This window comes from Lemur catta, chromosome 10, assembly GCF_020740605.2.
Source record: "Lemur catta isolate mLemCat1 chromosome 10, mLemCat1.pri, whole genome shotgun sequence".
Classification (NCBI taxonomy): Eukaryota; Metazoa; Chordata; class Mammalia; order Primates; family Lemuridae; genus Lemur; species Lemur catta.
This window is the reverse complement of record NC_059137.1, coordinates 57762477-57780982: the sequence shown is the minus strand read 5'-3', so window position 1 is coordinate 57780982 and position 18506 is coordinate 57762477. Positions and strand designations below refer to the sequence as shown.

At 33.3% G+C, this 18506-nt stretch overlaps 1 protein-coding gene across 1 annotated transcript in view; it reads right to left on the bottom strand.

The window, feature by feature from the left end:
• PTPRD (protein tyrosine phosphatase receptor type D) overlaps positions 1 to 18506 on the bottom strand; it is a 406959-nt gene that overhangs the window by 167986 nt on the left and 220467 nt on the right. Inside the window, exons 10-14 of the mRNA XM_045562129.1 lie at positions 17806 to 18387; positions 8444 to 8577; positions 5722 to 5866; positions 2191 to 2496; positions 1092 to 1285 (exon numbers count right to left, since the gene is read on the bottom strand). Coding sequence (XP_045418085.1) covers positions 1092 to 1285; positions 2191 to 2496; positions 5722 to 5866; positions 8444 to 8577; positions 17806 to 18387 — 1361 coding nt within the window. The remainder of the gene's footprint in view (positions 1 to 1091; positions 1286 to 2190; positions 2497 to 5721; positions 5867 to 8443; positions 8578 to 17805; positions 18388 to 18506) is intronic.

The window sequence follows — 18506 nt, the reverse complement described above, 5'->3', positions numbered from 1 at the left end:
TCTTGCTCTCATATTTTCACAGACAAAAAGGTTAAACTGGGCAACCTGGTGCAGCAGTTTTGAACTTGCTTCATAATCTTTTCCACTTTCACACAAAGAAAGGCTTCTTCACTGGAAATAAATTTCAATTTTTTACCAGCTCCACCCTTTTCCCTGCCCAGCCACCAATTTGCTGGATAAGTAAAGCACTCTAATATTTATAATAGCCATCGCCATTCAACATAGCAAGGGAAGCTAGTCCATGGCTTATGTATAATTTACAGCATGGCAATTATAAATTGAAATCTTCCTTCCTTTCAGGAAAATATGCCAAATACAAATGGAATTATTGAGGGACTATCTTTGAATGACCTTCAATTTAGGAAAAACTCTGAAAATTTTCAATGTTCTATTTTAAACAACTAATTAAAAAACCAAGTTGTGACACCATGGTTGCAAACCATGACCTTAAAATCAATAAAATTTCTTACATACTTAACTACTCACTATTAATATTTTTAACTTGGCTCAACATGGGGGATCCCATTTATTCTCTGGGAAATGCCAATTTTTATTATTAGTCATTATCTTTATTTTCTGAGACAGGAGACAACTACTTTCATCAAATATGTGACTTGATAAAGAAATACTAAATAAAATACTACATGGGTACCTTTCCCTGCATAAAAATGTCTATTCTTCAATGGAACAAATCATACATTTAGAAAGCTAGATCAATTTAGTTCCAAGTAGTTTAGCATAGCAGAAAGTAGATCCCATCAACAAAATTGCAGCTTAGAATTTTTTCCTTTGACTTAACTCAATCATTTTTTGATGTCAGAAAGGCATACTCTGATATAGTTGTAAAGAGTTGAATATCTATATTTAAAAAAAAATAACAAGTTTTCAATCAGACTTCAGTATCATTTCATTGCAATTCACTTCTTAAGTTGATGGCAACTCTGATTGAAAAGGTAAATACACATCAATGTGTATTAAAAACTGCAATATTTTTTAAACATCCAAAAGCTAACAATAAGGCCCATTTCAAGGTATGGACCAAAGATAAACCTATTATATAAAAACATGGGTACATAATTTCAGAGGCTTACCTGTGCATCAGCCAGCATAACATCTTTCAGCATGGGCTGGCCCTTGGGCTCACCATTTTCCATCCTCACATAATGTACCTGGTATCCTCTTATCTGGCCATGCTGTTTGTTGGGCACAGGTGAGCGCCATGAGACTTTAACAGATGTTGAGTTGACAGCCTCTACCTCGACTTTGCGAGGAGGACCACTAGGAACTGGAACAACATCATTGGATAAAAGAAAATTATAGGCACTTGTCCCACCCAGTCAGTGCATTTTCTGCATTTTCTTTACTTAGGCTTTTTTTTTTTTAAAAAAAATGGGTAGACCCACTACATTTCCTTTGAAGAAGACAAACATTTTCAACCAATGAAAATGCTTAACCAATCTGCTCTACCTTTTAAGAAAAGATCAAAAAACATGACCAATGCAAAAAGAAAAAAAATGGAAGAAAAAAAGAGTATCAGAGAAATAGAAAAACATGTAAAAATGTACAAAAGCCAAGGAAGATGCTTTGAGGTTCAAAGCATGAAAGCACAAAGAGGTATAGCATTGAAATAATAACAAAAACTGGCTGTTGATTGTTGTGTGTTTTTTTTTAAAGGTTCTTTTTTAATAGCAGAATAAAAAGATTCTTGATTATATGGATTATCTTCTTTTTTTCTCATATTAAAGGTACTCCATACAATAGATGCCAAAAATTGAATGTCGAGCATCAGTGTCTCTGAAACATGTAAGACAAAAAGGCAACAAAAAGATAAGAAGACACTTTTGAAAAGTTAACTTCAAAATGTAAAAGAAGTGACCACAAAAAGCCAAGAAAAACACAGAAGACTTTAGGTGGAGATACACAGAAGGGCTGGATTGCAAGACCAGAGAAGCAAACTGTTCTTTTAAAGGAAAGCAAATTACTGCATTGAGATTGAAAAAAAGAAAAAAAAAAAAGAAAAAAAAATGCCCAGGCTGTAGCAAAGATCAGTCTTTGGCAAAAATGCTGCAGTAATAAAAATGCTGGGTAAAAAGTTGAGCAGAGAAAAAATGTTTTACTGTTAGCCTATCAAAAGACAGCAGACCAAGATTGTGTCAGAGGGTGCAAATTGACGTAGCGGAGGCAACATACCATCTTCATCGGTTCGAATCAACACGGACAAGCTCTCAGGGCCAGGGCCGACATCTGTATGGGCTGTCACAGTGATCCGGTATTCAGTCCATTTTTCCAGCTGTTCCAAAAGGTATTTGGTAGTGTCCGAAGGAATTCCCAAAATCTCGTGAGGCTTGTTATCTTCCCCATCCACCGCAGTATACTTGATGGAGTATTCAGTGATAATGCCATTCTGGTTTTCCACTGGTGGAGGTTGCCAACTTACCAAAATACTAGTGGAACTTGGGCTGGTGCAACTAATGTCTTGAGGAGGAGCTGACGGCTCTTATTTTGGTAGTGAGTTAAAGGAGGATTTAAGTGAAAGGACAGGAGTGGTTGGAAAAAAAAAATGATAAAACAAAAGAAAAGGCAAAAATAAATAAATGAACAATAAGGGTAACAAAACGAAAATAAGGCTTTGAAACTTAAATTTTAAAGATAAATTTATGTACCTTGGCTTAGTAATATGAATAAACAAACAAAAAAAATGAATAAATGACCAAAAATAACTGTTAAATAATGGGTGGGGGGAATATGTGAAAATGAAACCTTGAGATAATAGAGCCTCAAATAAAATTACCTACCTGAAATTTAAATTGTTCTTCTAAACCAATCCCTCAGTATCTCCCACCCCCACTAAACTGACTATACAGCTTCAAAAAAGCTGCAAATAGTGCTAGTATATTTTTTTACTTGAGAGTGTGATGATGCTTCACAGATGTTGTTCCAAGCTATCACTTCTACATTCTAGAATGAGGATGATTTATATATACAATATTTATTTGTGAAAGGTTTTTGAAGTATGAAAAGTTACAATAACTGCTAGTGTCCTTCCACCAGTTCCAATTAAAAATAAATAAAATTAACCAAAAAAACATAAAAGAGTTCATTCTATCTGAAAAACTGAGTTCGCCTGACCAGTTTTAATGAAAAGTGTTAACCTAACATTGATCGTAGCCCATATACAGTGAGCATGCAGAATCAATAAAGGATGAAAATGCGTAGTCCAAGATTTACCTACCCGAGGGTAATGTCAGGCTTGTTGATTCTGACTGTAACTTGTACTTACCCTATGTCAGCTTTCAGCTTTTTTATTATAACTCTTCTTGAGACACCATTGCTAGTGAAGAATTAGATCCCACCAGCACATTTTGGTAAAATCAATAATAATCATCTATCCCTTACAAAATGTCAATAACATAGCCATTAAAAAGAAGTGTTTTTTTAAAAAAAAATCAAGAATCATCTGGAAAAGATATGACTTATGGGCATACTTTCTTTCATTTTGTAAATAATTATTCATACAAAGTAGGATTTACATTAGAGTTAAAAGAAATACTTTCTTACTGTCCATTCTAAAATAAACTGGTCACTTTCTGAACAATTATTTTCCATCAAATTAACCAAACATATTTGAAAAAAAATAAAAAATCAATAATGAACAATACAACTATTATCATAAATTATTTTAAAGTTAATAATATATTTTCCTAAAGAAGAACAAACAAGTGGGATAAGAAATATAAATACATATGCACACATATCTATTTTTAAGGCAATATATATGATAGAATGAAAAAAGCAACCCTAATTTTTGTATTTGAATGTGTAGTTTGGAGATTTCCTTAGACTTTGTAAGTCTTAATATTACTGAGTGCCAGGTGTATCCAATTGTTTAGAGAATTATTGGTCTCTCTTAATTTACATGCCTTGCGTTCATCATCATAGTCAATCAAAATAAAAAGCTCCCTGTACTGACAAAAAAGAAATCCTCATAGGACAGCCTTATAAATTTGGAATAAGATTTGCAAAATCACTGGAATATCATTTTTATTGATTCTGACTAGAGGTTCTTATATCTCAAATTATGAAACTATTTTATATGCATTATAATTACTCATAATAAATTGAGTTGTTCATGTAACAGCAAGGACTCATTTGTAATTCTTTTTAAAAAGCTGATGATTGATTTTCACTAGGGCTACCATCAGACCTCAGATTTTTGTGAGAATATATTTAACACCATTTGAAACTTTAATAAAATAAAGAATAGATAAGATTTTGATGTGGTTATTAAAATGTGTATTCAATACCTGTATATATATATATATATACTAATAAGTGAGGTTTGTAAACCATGCAAAATATAATATTGAAGCATGTAACATTTCTTTTAATTAAATGTCTGGTTTTATGAAATTATCTTCTACATTATTATTTATTAGCCTTCCTGGAATTCAAAGCAGACATACAGAACGTACATTAATTTACATGCTTCTGTCTTCAAATGAAAAGAAATTTTATGGGAATAAACTATAATCACTAATGGATTAAGCAACAGTATCCTAATACTTTTCATATGAATAATCATGTTTTGATTAAGAGACAGAATATGAATTTTATTACCAAAAAACCTGGAAAGATTTCAAGTTTCTATAAGAAAATGAAATGATGGCAAATTTGCTTATATGAAAGGAAATTAACCCTTTAAAAATATAAATTTCATGTTTGCTGATAGGTCTAAATAGTAGGACAACAAAATATCCTCTTGACAAAATTCAATGTATGCATATTATACATATCTATTTCATATGTCACTATGTCAAAAAGCACAGATAAAATATCACAAAAAATCTAAGAAAATAACTCCATAAAGCTCTCCATGGTAAATAATTATTTATAGATGAATTGTAGATACTCAGTAATAAAAAGCAAACAATAGTGTTACAAGCCACCAAATTTTCCATCAAACACAATCTCCTATACAATACTTTTTGCAAAACAATTTTCCCTGGGCACAATGAACCCTCATTGTAATAAACATGGCTATGCTTAAGGGTAACAGTTCCAAAAAAAAAACTGAACCTGAGGAAATAAAATACAATTTAGGACTGCAAATGTGCTTGTGATTATTCCATTATTCCTAAATACAGGAATTTGTCCAAATGCAGATATTGTCCAAATACAGATTTTCTGTGAATATTCCAAATTTCCACATGAACTACTTGCAGAGTTAAAAAGGAACAAGTCATAAGAGCTGAGGTTTTCTGAGTAGGAACAAATATGTGAAATAATAACTTGTTTGTTCACAAAGTTAAAACCTGTGTGCTTAAAAAAGATAACAGTTTTGTTGTTTGCTGCCTCTTTCATTTGCCAAGCCCTCCTATGATTCTCTGGCAGTGTTCTCAATCTAAATTTTGCTTTACAGCCTTATAAATTTATTAAATAGGGCCTGATCTAATTCTCTTTCACCTACTTTTCACCCATGGAGGTCTACTAACTTCTCTGCAACTCTTTCAATTTACGAAGTGGGAAAACGAGGTCTGTTATTTGAACCAAGTTTGAAACCAACATAAATCATGGTTGTGCTCCAAAGCTGGCCACTGCCTAGCACAGAGACTACTGACTACTAAGCATATTAGCAGGTTTGCTTGCTGGCGAGGGTAAAAACTAGTAACATCTCCTAGTGGGAAGAAAAGGGGCAGAAAGTAAGCAAAGAAAGACACCTACTTGACTGCATGGTTCTGGCTGATATTTCCGTAGTAGAAGCACCCAGGCCTTGAGGAGAGCGCGCAGCCAGACGGAAGTAGTACAAGCTGTTTGGTTTCAGCCCTTGCAGCCTATACGATATCCCTGGCTCAATGGTAATTCGTTGCTGTAACAAGAGAATCTGGTCATCTTCATTAAGATTTATGCAAATTTTTTATCACAATGTCTGGAACATCAGATTTCTGTCATCGGGATTCTAATCTCATCAAAATATCATAAAAAGAGGTAACAGTTGTATCAAGGGCTGCACTAGAGGAATTACCTAATGAAAATATCAGAGTCGAAAAGGCAAGTTTCCACAAAACGTAACTGGAAAATTAAGGGAAGCCAGAGATCTTTTTAATGTTGGCACAGTTACCCACATGCATGGGATGAGAGGGAGACTGACAGGCCAACACCCATGAGTGTGTTCTACCCTTAAAAATGTGTATGTTGCTGTGCAACAGACCACAATAGAAACCGACACCTGCCCCTGGATAGTGGAACATGCCCAACAGTGCAATTTCAACTGAACAGATGTCTAGCTCCTCTCTCATGACCTTCTGCAATCTAAATAGGGGGTAAAGAAAATAAGACCAGAAGTAGCAACAGTAACTAGTATACAGTTTATAAAAGGTTGCTATAAGAGAGATCTGAACTTGGCAAGTTCTGGTGGGATAAAAATCAGATGTTAGTCACTAAAGAAAGCTGAACAATTTCTATGAAACCGTATCATTACTCTAGGTTGATCTACAATAATTGGAAAAACTTCCCTTCTTTTCTTTTCTTTTTTTTAATATCAAAGTATTACGGGGATAAAAATATTTTTTGGTTAGGAAAACTTCCGGAACTTTGTAAATATAGAACCCATACCTAAAAAAATTCACAAATTTTTCTATAACTTTTATGATTATAAAGGACTTTTGAAATAAGATTTCTTTAAGCAAATGATAGAACTCTTACTTTTCATGCTTGAAATTTGCCTTTAAATTTTAGTAAAAATATAGTTATTTATGGGTAATCAACCTTGGATTGAACATTAGCCTATAACAAACCTTAAAATATGAGCAAATATATAATCTAGTAATAGCATAAGTAATCTTAGGCTTTTTATCCAATAGTGTTTACTATTCACACAAACAAATAAGTGAAGAGGAATTCAAATATAAAACTAGAGAAAACATCCCTAGGGTATTCTGGCTTGCAAATACAGAAGCTTTCAGATATTTTAGATACACCAAATATGAAAAAAGGGATTCCCTAAATAAACAATAGTAAGGCACAGTAGCTGTGCCAACATCCAAGCATCCATAGTATTCTCAAAAGATTGCCATTCTCCTTCACTCTTTGTATTTATTTATTTATTTATTTTTAGTTTGGTGGTGGTGAAGGTTTAAAATAATTTAATACTGATTTATGCATTACAAAAAAACACTAATAGCTCAAATTGTACAATGAGTACTGTAAGTCATATCTGCATTTCAGTCATATAACTTTTTAAATGTTTTATATTAGCTTTGTTAGTTAAATGTAAAAGCACTACATTTAAAATCTGTTCTTCAGGGAGTCTGCCCAATTCAAGCAGATGTAATAAAACAGAAGTTTATAAGAACATATTAATTTATTATAGCATTCAAACTGATGTACCACAAGTTAATTGATAATTGTTCATTTAGTATGTGAGTTTTCTTAAAAACGGTATTCCTTATTAGAACTTAGAGGCTGTTTAGCTTTGTGAAGATCTTTTTTAGTTAAAGAATGCTTGGAGGTATGAGTTGTGGGAATTCAGTTTTGGAATACAGTGCCATTAACTCTTTTTGTCCTACTATCCATTGGATTTCACAATAACAAAAGAAACATATTTTTTTATTATTATATATTCCTATTCCGAAAAGATTAGATGTATCTCAATATCAATTTCTACAATTTATTCAAAGTGCACTCAAGAGACAATAGACCCCAATGGTTCAGAACACAGACTCTGGAACCTGGTTATCTAGATTCCAATGCTAGCTCTGTCATTTACTAGTGTGAGACTTTGAGCAAATTATTTAACTTTTTTCTGTACATCTATTTTGTTATATGTGAAATGTATTAATAATAGAGGCTAGCACATAGTGTCACTATAAGAATTAAATGAGTTAATGAATGTGAAACCTTTAGAACAGTGCCTATTAATATATATATTCATTATATCAATTTTCATTTCTTTTCAGTGACTGTCAGCAATTTTCACACTTTCTATAATCTACTGATATTTATTTGCACAGCATACACAAACTTTACATATATCACATACATATAAAATAATTTTCAGCATACACATAAACATTTGCTATGGGGAATCTCTCTCTGAAACCATTCTGGGCAAATTCATCTAGCCAAGGACTTTTATTAACTTACAGAGCTAACTCAGTCATGTGTCTCCACAGTGACTCAAGTACTTTAATGTAGAAAACAAAGAATGGAAGTCCTCAAGCCTCACTGAATATCTATTCTTCTACAACCTGATAGAAAAAAGTTGCAATAAGAGCAGTAGTTGTTTTGTTGAATAATTTTTTTTAACTTAAAAGTCTTTTGATGAATAAATCTTTTCCACCAAGATCCTGTATAGATATCTGACAAAGAGCTTGGGTAAGTACATAAAAATAAAGTAGTGGCCTTATGTAATGAATGACTATGAAGGTGAGAAGCTCAATCTTACCTCCTCTCCATGCTCTCCATCTTTGTAAACCAATTCATAGCTGGCAATGGTATCTGAACGTGGAGGTGTCCAAGAGAGCAAAATACTTGTTTCAGACTCAGGTTCTGCTTTGAAGTTTAGTGGCTGCCCTGGTACTAAAAACAGGAAGGCAAAGGCTTGAACTCACCAACACTATGAGTAATTCACAAGTTCTTCCCTTAGTGCATCCAGTTAAACCTTTCAAAATGTGTCCATGTGTATTAGCTTCATGCAAAACTAGCTCTCTTACATTGTACAAGTTAGCCTCTTTATATACAGCCCACTTTTCCTCCAAGAGGCAAGAACAATGTTAAAAATACTGTCCTCATCCTTGAGTAGAATAGTATCTATTCAAAATATAGTGGAATTCACAAATATAGAATAATATGTCAGCCTCTGAATTCAATTTTAAGGATAGTAAAATTATTGACTTCATAATATTGCTGTTAGTAATAAATGACATAATTTATATAAAGCACTTGAAATATTGCATCAAATATAAAAGTGCCAAATACCTAAAAGCTACTGTTATTTACAACTGAATGAGAACTTATTCCCTAACACTATCTGTAACAATCAAAATTACTTCCAATTAGGTTTATAAAATCCCACCTTTACTCCATTAACAAAAGCTACAGGCAACAAGAATTCCTTTTTTCTTACCAACCCAAATTTTGAAAAAGAGGTGGATAAAAGGAAAAACAAAATTAAAAAAACCCTATCACTTACAAATAATTACCTCTAATCCCTAAATTACTTTAAATTATTTAATGCACCAGACCTAATCCAAACATAATATTTTCCCTAGTGGCCTGGGGCTAAAGCACTACACAAATTAAAGTTTACAGAATATATTTATTATCAGAAATATGGTAACTTAACAGAGGTCATTATAATTCTTATGTTAGTCACATAATCTATGCAACAAGCAATTTGGAAGAGCTATCTATAGGATGTAACAAATAATGGGAAGTTTATTCAGTTTAAAACATCTTACACAAATGTACTACAATAAGTTTTATTAACCCAAACTTCCTAGCCAACGCCTAACCCCATTAGTTGTCCTCTATCCACTATACACAAACCTGATTTACGTAAGGGTGTCACTAGCAAATCTAATCTTAAATTGTTCTTGGCCAATGTCCGCTCTGATTGGTTGCTGCCCATGCTTTGCTAGTTGTTAATATTTTAATCATTACCCTTGATACTATAGCATGTCTCAATGTGCTATGGCTGAACGTATGTCCACATTCCTGCAAGTTTAAATGAGAATTCCATATGTATTTAATAATAATAATAAAAAGAACAATAATACTTCTCATCAGAGGAGAAAAGAACACCTAAAGTATATTTTTGGCAACTTGAGCATAATCATTCTAAAACACATACAAAATAGTCTAATTTATAGCTGATATATGACATCATAATTTTAAAAACAGTGCTTGAAGCATCATTTTCTCAGGAAAAGAGGCCTTTGGAGCTTTAAAATGTATTGCTTTCTTTTTCTTTTATAGTCATTTCTCTGTAGTATGACTAAAAATATGTGCTTGTTTAAAGAGAGATTAAAAGTCTAAAGGGATCTGCAAGAATGATATCTAGGATCCCTAATGATCACTTTTATTTCTCTGCCTGGTTTTTCAACCTGTGCGTGTGTGTACGGACACGCACTCCTGTTTGTACTGAAGCTTAAGGCTACAAATAATCAGTGCTTCATATTTCTAGTCACCTATACCATCTTCTCTCTCTCTCTTTAATCACAGGCCTTGAGATTCTCATTAATTTGATGCCTCTGGGAACTTACTCCAGAAACAGGGTATCAATTTTTTTTCCCAGTAGCTGCCCAGTGGGGTGACCTAACACATTCATTTAGATTGAGAGATGGAAACAAAAGAAGACAAAATATCAAAGAGCAAGAGAAGAAGGGACAGAGGGGAATAAAAACAAATAGGCAAATTGCAACGTAAATTGGAAAATGCATTATTTCTAAAAGGGAAATACCAAAAGCATTGGCAGAAGCAACAATGGAAGCCAAGAATGATCAGAGAAATGGAAAAGTCATGATTTCTTTTTTTTTGTTTTTTGAGACAGAGTCTGCCCAGGCTAGAGTGCAGTGGCATCATCATAGTTCACTGCAACCTCAAAGTACTGGGCTCCCTTGATCCTCCTGTCTCAGCCTCCCGAGTGGCTGGGACTACAAGTGTGCACACCACCATGCCTGGCTAATTTTTCTATTTTTAGTAGAGATGGGGTCTCACTCTTGCTCAGGCTGGTCTTGAACTCCTGAGCTCAAGTGATCCTCTTGCCTCGGCCTCCCAGAATGAGGATTACTGGTGTGAGCCATCGTGCTCAGCCCAGGATTGGATTCTAATACTCAGATGGTAAAAGGGTTTCTCAGCCTAAAATACACACATATGCATATGTATGCAGTAACTTATTTTTCCCCAGTTTTATTTGCTTCTTTCTCCCCCAATTACTACAAGTCTGAGAAAGAAGAAAGCCTATGTTAACTCCTGACTCAAACCAAACCAGAAGACAGTATTGTCGAGAATTAGAAACAGGGACAACATTGAAGGACTGCTCTCAGGATAATAATTGCATGTTGCCTAATGCTAATAATAAATTGACATTGATTGAAAACATCTTGGAAACCTAATTCACTTTTTCTTACTTAAACTGTTTACTTTGCGCTTTTAATTTGTCTTGAGCAAATTCCCAGTTGATCTTAATGTTTCATTCTTTAGTTTAGTGACATGAGCTTCGTCTCATCTGCTAATTCTGTTTATTTCTATTATGAACCCCTTCCTTATAAATAACGAATTAAATACACACATCAAAGTCTCAGAGGGTACACTGTCCTTTTTATTCTTGCACAAAGTAAGTGTTAGCTAGACAACTTGATGGTAGGTCTGCTTCTCTAATATATACGGAGTTCTCTCCTTTTCTTTCAGGGTCCTCCTTTAAAGTGATTTAGAGGGTAGCTTCATTTACTAGATTTTAAACTTACAGTGGAAACACAAATGCCTAGAGGGGTCAGGCAGATCATTTAGATGATTTAGATGGGTGAGAAGGCCATATGCTGCCTGGAGCCAATGGGAGAACCTGCACAACATGAAGAAGGATGACAGGTCATGTTCAATACAAGCAGATTGCTGCCTTGTGAAATGTGGCCCCAGTCTTGCCCCAGCTTCTGGTTTTTTCCACAGAGATTAATAGCAAATCTTCTAGATAAAATATTTCCATTTTTAATGATTTAAAATCAATTAACAAAAAACACTGTATGGGGCAAAATGTGCCCACAGGCTAGATTCAGCATATGGACTGGTGCCTGAAATTATCTTTTAATTAATATTATACCATGATCTAGGCTCATAAATGGCTTAAGAGTGCCACTACTCAGATTTTCTTGGGAATTGAGGGTCTACCTAAAGATACTGCTTCCTCAGAGTCATTTTGTTATATTTGAAACAGCCACCATGAAGCTGAGGAGTCAAAGAAATGTTTAAAAAGCTGCGAAATGAATGGATGTATTTTTAAATTCCCAAACATATTAGTCCTAATGATCATAGTATATGTACACAAGAAAACACTTCAGGGGATGCCAGACTATCGTATTTATTTTCTCTGTACTACTTGGAAACACAGGGAGTACTTTCATAATCTGTTGATTGAATTTTTATACCAAATATTGTGGCTACAGGGGATCCATTTTACATTTGTATCAATGCTTTCTCCATAAATAGGTTTACACCTTTTCATTACTTACATATACAAACATATATGTAAACATTTACTTAAATATATATCTTTATGTTCTCAAAGTCTTTACACATTACACTTTCCTACTGGTATTCTTTTACCTTCACTTACTAGTTCTTTGTCTATGTGTATTTTATTTCTATTTTATTTAAGAGCTTTTCCATGTTGTAACATTTTCTTCACCAATTAGCTGAACATAAATTTTATGAGAAAGTCTGAGATTCTTGGAAATTCATAGGCAAATAAAAACAATACTTTCAGAATCTCAAGCACTATCACTCTACATTAAAGGGAGACCTGTGATATTGACCATCAACCAAACTTTAGAATCAGACGTGGAAAGCAGAAACAAAAGTAGAAATATAAATTTTTCTTTAAAAATTATATTTAAGAAATCCTTATATCCTGTAAAGTTATGTCCTCCCTCTTGATTACTTATTTAACGTCCACAAGGAAATAGAAATAGGAGCTATCAAGTCCCTGAAATAAGATTATAATCATATTGACAAATGTCAAGTGCTTGAGTATTACTATGAGTACACTCTATATAAATATCTGAAGGCAACTCAAAAGACAGAATGAAAAAAGACTAAGAAATAAAAGGAAAATTTCACATTTATCTGAAATGCTGATATATTAAAAGAGATCAATATTTGAGTAAAATTTAGGGATTATCTCTAAAGAAAAGTTGACATATATTATATTGCTAAATGATAATTTCTTCTTGCCATATTATAAATATATTACCAAGGATACTAGAAAACCCATTGTTGCTAAAATATCTAATACTTTAATAAGGTATATATTTTAAAATGTGTATATATAGCATATTGACAAATGATAATAATAACTATAAAAGCAACAGCCAGAATCATAGTGGTGGTAAAACAGAACAAAATTCAAAACAAGGAATCCGATCTATAACTGCCATAAATATATCATCCACAAAATAGGTACTTAATACACAAGCATCTGTACAAGCCTTACTCTCAATTGTCATTAAATATAAATAAGAAAAAGTTAAATTTTATTATAGTTGCACTTACATCCAGTGCTCCTTTATACATTGCTATAACTATTCAGAGAAAGCATTTAAATTGGACTCATAATTTTGGTTATTGGAAAGCAGTCTTTTTGTAGTTTGCTTATTTGGCCTGTTGACATACGCTAATGAAATGATTTATAAAGTTCTAGAAACCTAAAGCACTTTGTCTCTAAATGTCATAGCTTAAATTTTTAAAACTTTTGCAATGCCCAGAATTTGTAGTAGAATTAAATTCTCTAAAATGTTTTATTTGGTAAATATATCTAATTCTTTATTGTCTGAGGTCTACACTAGGCTGTACCCATATAAATAAGTAGCCTTTTTCCAACAATCTATTAAATGTATAGAAGATTTAGAGGTCTGATATATTTTCTAAAGAAAATTCAGAAAAAAAGGAATACATATTAGGATTTAAGATATAATGTGCTACATTTCTTTACTAGAGTTCTATTTGTACTTCTGTAAAATATAGTTACAGAATGTTCTTATGATACTTATCCATATAAGAAAACCATAGGATGTCACTTTTACTTCCTGAATAGTGCTTTCTAATAATGGAAACATTTTTGTACCACAATAGAAATACTTCTTTTATCAGTGGCCATGCAGTCCCTATATTTTCAAGGTAAACTAGTTACAAGTGATTGTAATGTCAGAAGTTAGAGTGATGAGAAACTTGGAAGATTGAATCATATTTCTAAAAAATAATCATCTTAAATCTTTTCATATTTAAAATCATTTAAAGATTACTTAACATAGTCAACTCACTAATATTCACAAGGGGAAATACTCTCTTGATTGACTATAAAACAGATCATATTCTGATTTTCTATATTACCAGATATACACAAAATATATACATCAATCATCTATATCAATCTTTGTGACAGTTATCTTGGAGAAAATCTAAAGTGATGACTTCTCTCTTAAACTCATTTTGTTTCTAAATCTGTTTCTGCAGAGTCTGATTTTAAACAAAGATAAGAATGTGAATGTCAGACAATTAAAGACAATAAAATGAAATGAGCACCTTTCAGACACAGAAGACATCAACATGTACATTTGCGTGTATATGTAATTAAAATGTTCTTAAATTCATACATATTATTGATCAGCAAATTTTCGTAGGTTTAGAGGAGATAGAGTTGCAATGAAAATAATCATATCCTTAAATTTTATCTCCCCCTAAAAGAATATATCATAATGGTTAACAATGATCCTAAGAATTTGCTGGTCAGTTACAAGAAAAAAGAGCAGCTTACCATTAATTATGTCAGAAGTAGCATCATTGTATTTGGCAGGTGTCCACTAATATCAAATGGCCTTACCTAAGCTTTTAGAACAGACCAAATCACTGTGCTATTTAGGAGGGTTTTCTTAGCCTATTGATCTTGGCAGGCAGAAGTCATTATGTCATTATATATCCTCTCAATCAATGGGTATTTAAAAGTATAACTATTATGAAAAGTTCTTGAAATATCTTAATGTAAAAATGAGTTAGTTAAACAGAGAGTGGGAGTAACTATTCCAATACATCCACGACCCATTCACCTAGATTTTCTAAGTTCTGTCATTAAATTAAATCAGACCTTTTGAAAGGAGAGTCCCCAGATCACAGCAACTCAATTGCTTCTCTCACAATATTACCTTTACTGAGTTATGACTCAATGTCACATTATGTCCACTGGTAATATTTTAAAAAATCCAAATATGGTCTATTTAAACATCACTTCTATATTTTTCAATAAACTGTGATTGAAGGCATCAGTGTCTGTCTTTTTGGTTGAATTTAGTTTCAGAAAAATTTTGTTTCTTAGATCATTCTATCATCAGACAATAAAGATGTGAAATGTAGTAAATTTCTAAGTTTAAGTTGGTGGTTATAAAACTCAGAGCCACATTTAGTGATTGGGTATAATAATTTTTCATGAAAAATGTTATTTCTTCCACTTCTTTCAGATAAACTTTGTTTTCATATCTAAACATTTTAATGTACTTTTGCACTGGGATAATCTAATAGCCATCTCAGGTATTTCAGAAGTAAACTATACAAAATTCTCAAAGACATGAATAAGTAACACACTATGCTTGTCTCTCTCTCCTTCCTCTATTCATTTACTGAATACCCAGTAGGCACCAAAACACTAAAACTATCACATTAGCAAATTATTAATCTGAAAGATAACGTTGGTTGAAAGTATCCAGGGTCCCTGGATTTAAATTTTGCTTTTCCACTTAGTAATCTTATGATCCAAGGCAAATTCCTGGATCTTTTTTTTCCACATCTACTTAATTGGGTTGTGAGAATTAATACACGCAAAATTCATAGCATAGTGCGGTCATGTTAGCTGCTATTAAAATTTACCTACTAAGTTATAAAATGTTTCTATCCATTATCTAATCTACACCCCCATTATGAGTTTAATTGTATCCCACAAAAATTCATATGTTGAAAACCTAACACCCAGAACCTCAGAGTGTAACCTTATTTCAATATAGGGTCTTTGCAGATATAATCAGTTAAGATGAGGTCCCTAGGGTGGGCCACAATCCATGATGACTGGTGTCCTAATAAAAAGGAGGAATTTGGACATAGACACACATATAGGGAGAATGCCACATGAAGATGAAGGTAGACATTGATGATGCTTCTACAAACCAAAGAACAACAAAGATTGCCAGCAGACCACCAGAAGCTAGAGGGGTATGGAGTATACTTGCCTGACAACGCTCAGAAGGAATCAACACTGTCAACACCTTGATCTCAGACCTCTAGGCCTTAGAATTATGAGACAATATATTCCTGTTATTTAAACCACCTAGTATGTGGTACTTTTTACAGCAGCATTAGAAAAAAAATATAACCACCAAATTCAATAAGGTAGTTATTATTATAGATTACAAAACTGAAGTTCAGAGAGTTGAAGAAACTTGTCCAAGGTCATAAAGCTAATAAATGGTAGCTTGGAATGTAAATCCTGGTTATGTTACTACAAGACCAGGGATTTAAAATATATCACAGCTTAAAAATTTAAAAAGCTCAAAGTAGAATGTAAGTTCTAATACATTTTATTATAATCATTTAGTGGTTATGTAGCTGCTAAAATAGTATAATAAAAAATAATCTCATAAGAGTTGACCACTTTTAGTCAAAAAAAAAAAAAGTAAAACAAGATTCACAGATTTCTGTGTTTTCCAATGAGAAACTTTTATGGTAAAACTAGTCTACAATATTTTTCTGCATATTAATATAGCAAATAAATACAGAAGAACTGCGAATGGCACACAAAGAAGATATATAGATAGGTTGTAGTACAATTGTGGTGAAACATATATTTTTATAGTTAGCTTTCATACAATGTAGTAAAGAAAATAGTAAATCCATGAATAAGCCAGTGAGAACCAATAACAGTGTGAAAACAAAGCCAGGCAGGCTGTAAATATGCTCTGAGATTCCTAGCAGCATGGACAAATAGGCAAACATACTGAGTCATATGATTTATAAGGCCTGTGACATGAAAAACAAATCAGTAGTTAGTAAAACACAGGTATCAGTGAAACCAGATAATGGATCCATTATCTAGTTCTGACATCTGAGAAAACACATTAATTCACTGCCAAGATTAGCAATGAGTTACACCTATAGATTATAGATACTGTCTCCAATAATATGGTTATCATACAGATTCCCAAAACAAGCCAGTGTCATGCTGTCAAAATACTCATAGTTTAATGTAAGTTTAAAACACCAACAAAATAAGGAATTAAATGAGTAGCTCTCAGATGCTTAAGGATAAACTTTAGAAGAGAGCTGGTATTTTATATGCCCAGCCAAAGGCAAAGCTGATCATCCTGAATGAAAGACCAAAGAGGTTTGATATCCTCTTATGAAAATAAAACCACTGGTATAGCCAAGTATTTCTTCATAAATTAGTCTGACATCTGCTCTAGAACCAAGTAAAATGAGTGAATCAGGCCCCGAAGTTCAATTTGAGATCACGATAACTGTATTTCTTCACCCACTGAGGTTAGTGGATGAAGAATTTTAAAACAAAATTAATGTCATTCAGAGAATATTTATTTTTAAGGTAGTAGCTTCCTGACAAATACAAGCCATTTAAATATCTGATGCCCTCTGACAGTTTTATTTTTAACTTTATCTTGAACCATCTAATCTTACACAAATTAATTTTTTGAGACCACTCTACCAAAGTCACGAGTATAAAGAAGCATAATTTTTCTGTTCTTGAAATAGTACATGAAGGAGACATTCCTCTATCTCATGCAGAAAAGTCTTCAAGTCATTTCTGTACAAATTAAAAAGAAAGGGTGCTAGATACATCCCTCTGCTTAAAATGGTCATTTAGTCTTTCCGAGATTCATGTCTATTCCTTTCTAGATGTCTTGTGATAACCCCTTACTTTGAAGCCCTGTATCTCAAAAATTAGAATTTATATTATCTTTGTTCTTTCTGTTTGTCCTTCTTACCTCTTGGCCCCAGCACCTCCCTCCTGCCCTACTTCTCATCCTGAACCAAACTTACCTCCTGTCTGAGTGATGACTTGTATGTCACTTGAAAGAGGACCATCTCCAATTGAGGTAAAAGCCAGGACTTTGACAGAATATGTCTTCTGGGGCACTAAGTTGCCAATAGTGGTGATTTGGCTGTCAGCTACATTGTGTTTCATCCAGTTGTTGACATGCTGAGTGGGATCCATCGTATAATAAACTCTGTATCCTTGGATCTGTCCATTTGGCTCCTCCGGTTCCTTCCACTGTACCAAAATGGTGGTCGAACTCAACATCCGCGCCTGGACATCCCTGGGGGCACTGGATGGTGCTTGCTCTGAGGTTTGTGTTAACACAGGCTCACTGGGAGGCCCCCGCCCAATGTTATTGACAGCAACAACCCTAAATTCATAATCCGAGTAGGGACTTAATCCAGCAACACTGTAGCGTGTGGTTGCCACCCCATCAATTTCTTTGTAAGGTTCCTCAGAATTTTTAGGTTTATGCTGAATGATGTAGTAAGAGACAGGCTCAGGGTTTCCAGAGTCCCACGTCAGTGTGATGCTTGTAGCTGTGCTCTCTGTCACTACGGGAGTTCCTGGAGGTTTGGGTAAGGCTTGAGTGGGAGAAAAAAAAGACATTGACTACCCGACATCTCTAAACATCTCTATAATGTTGTAAGACTTGATAAATTCTATTGTTGTAATAACAGGATTATGTATCTACTGACAATTT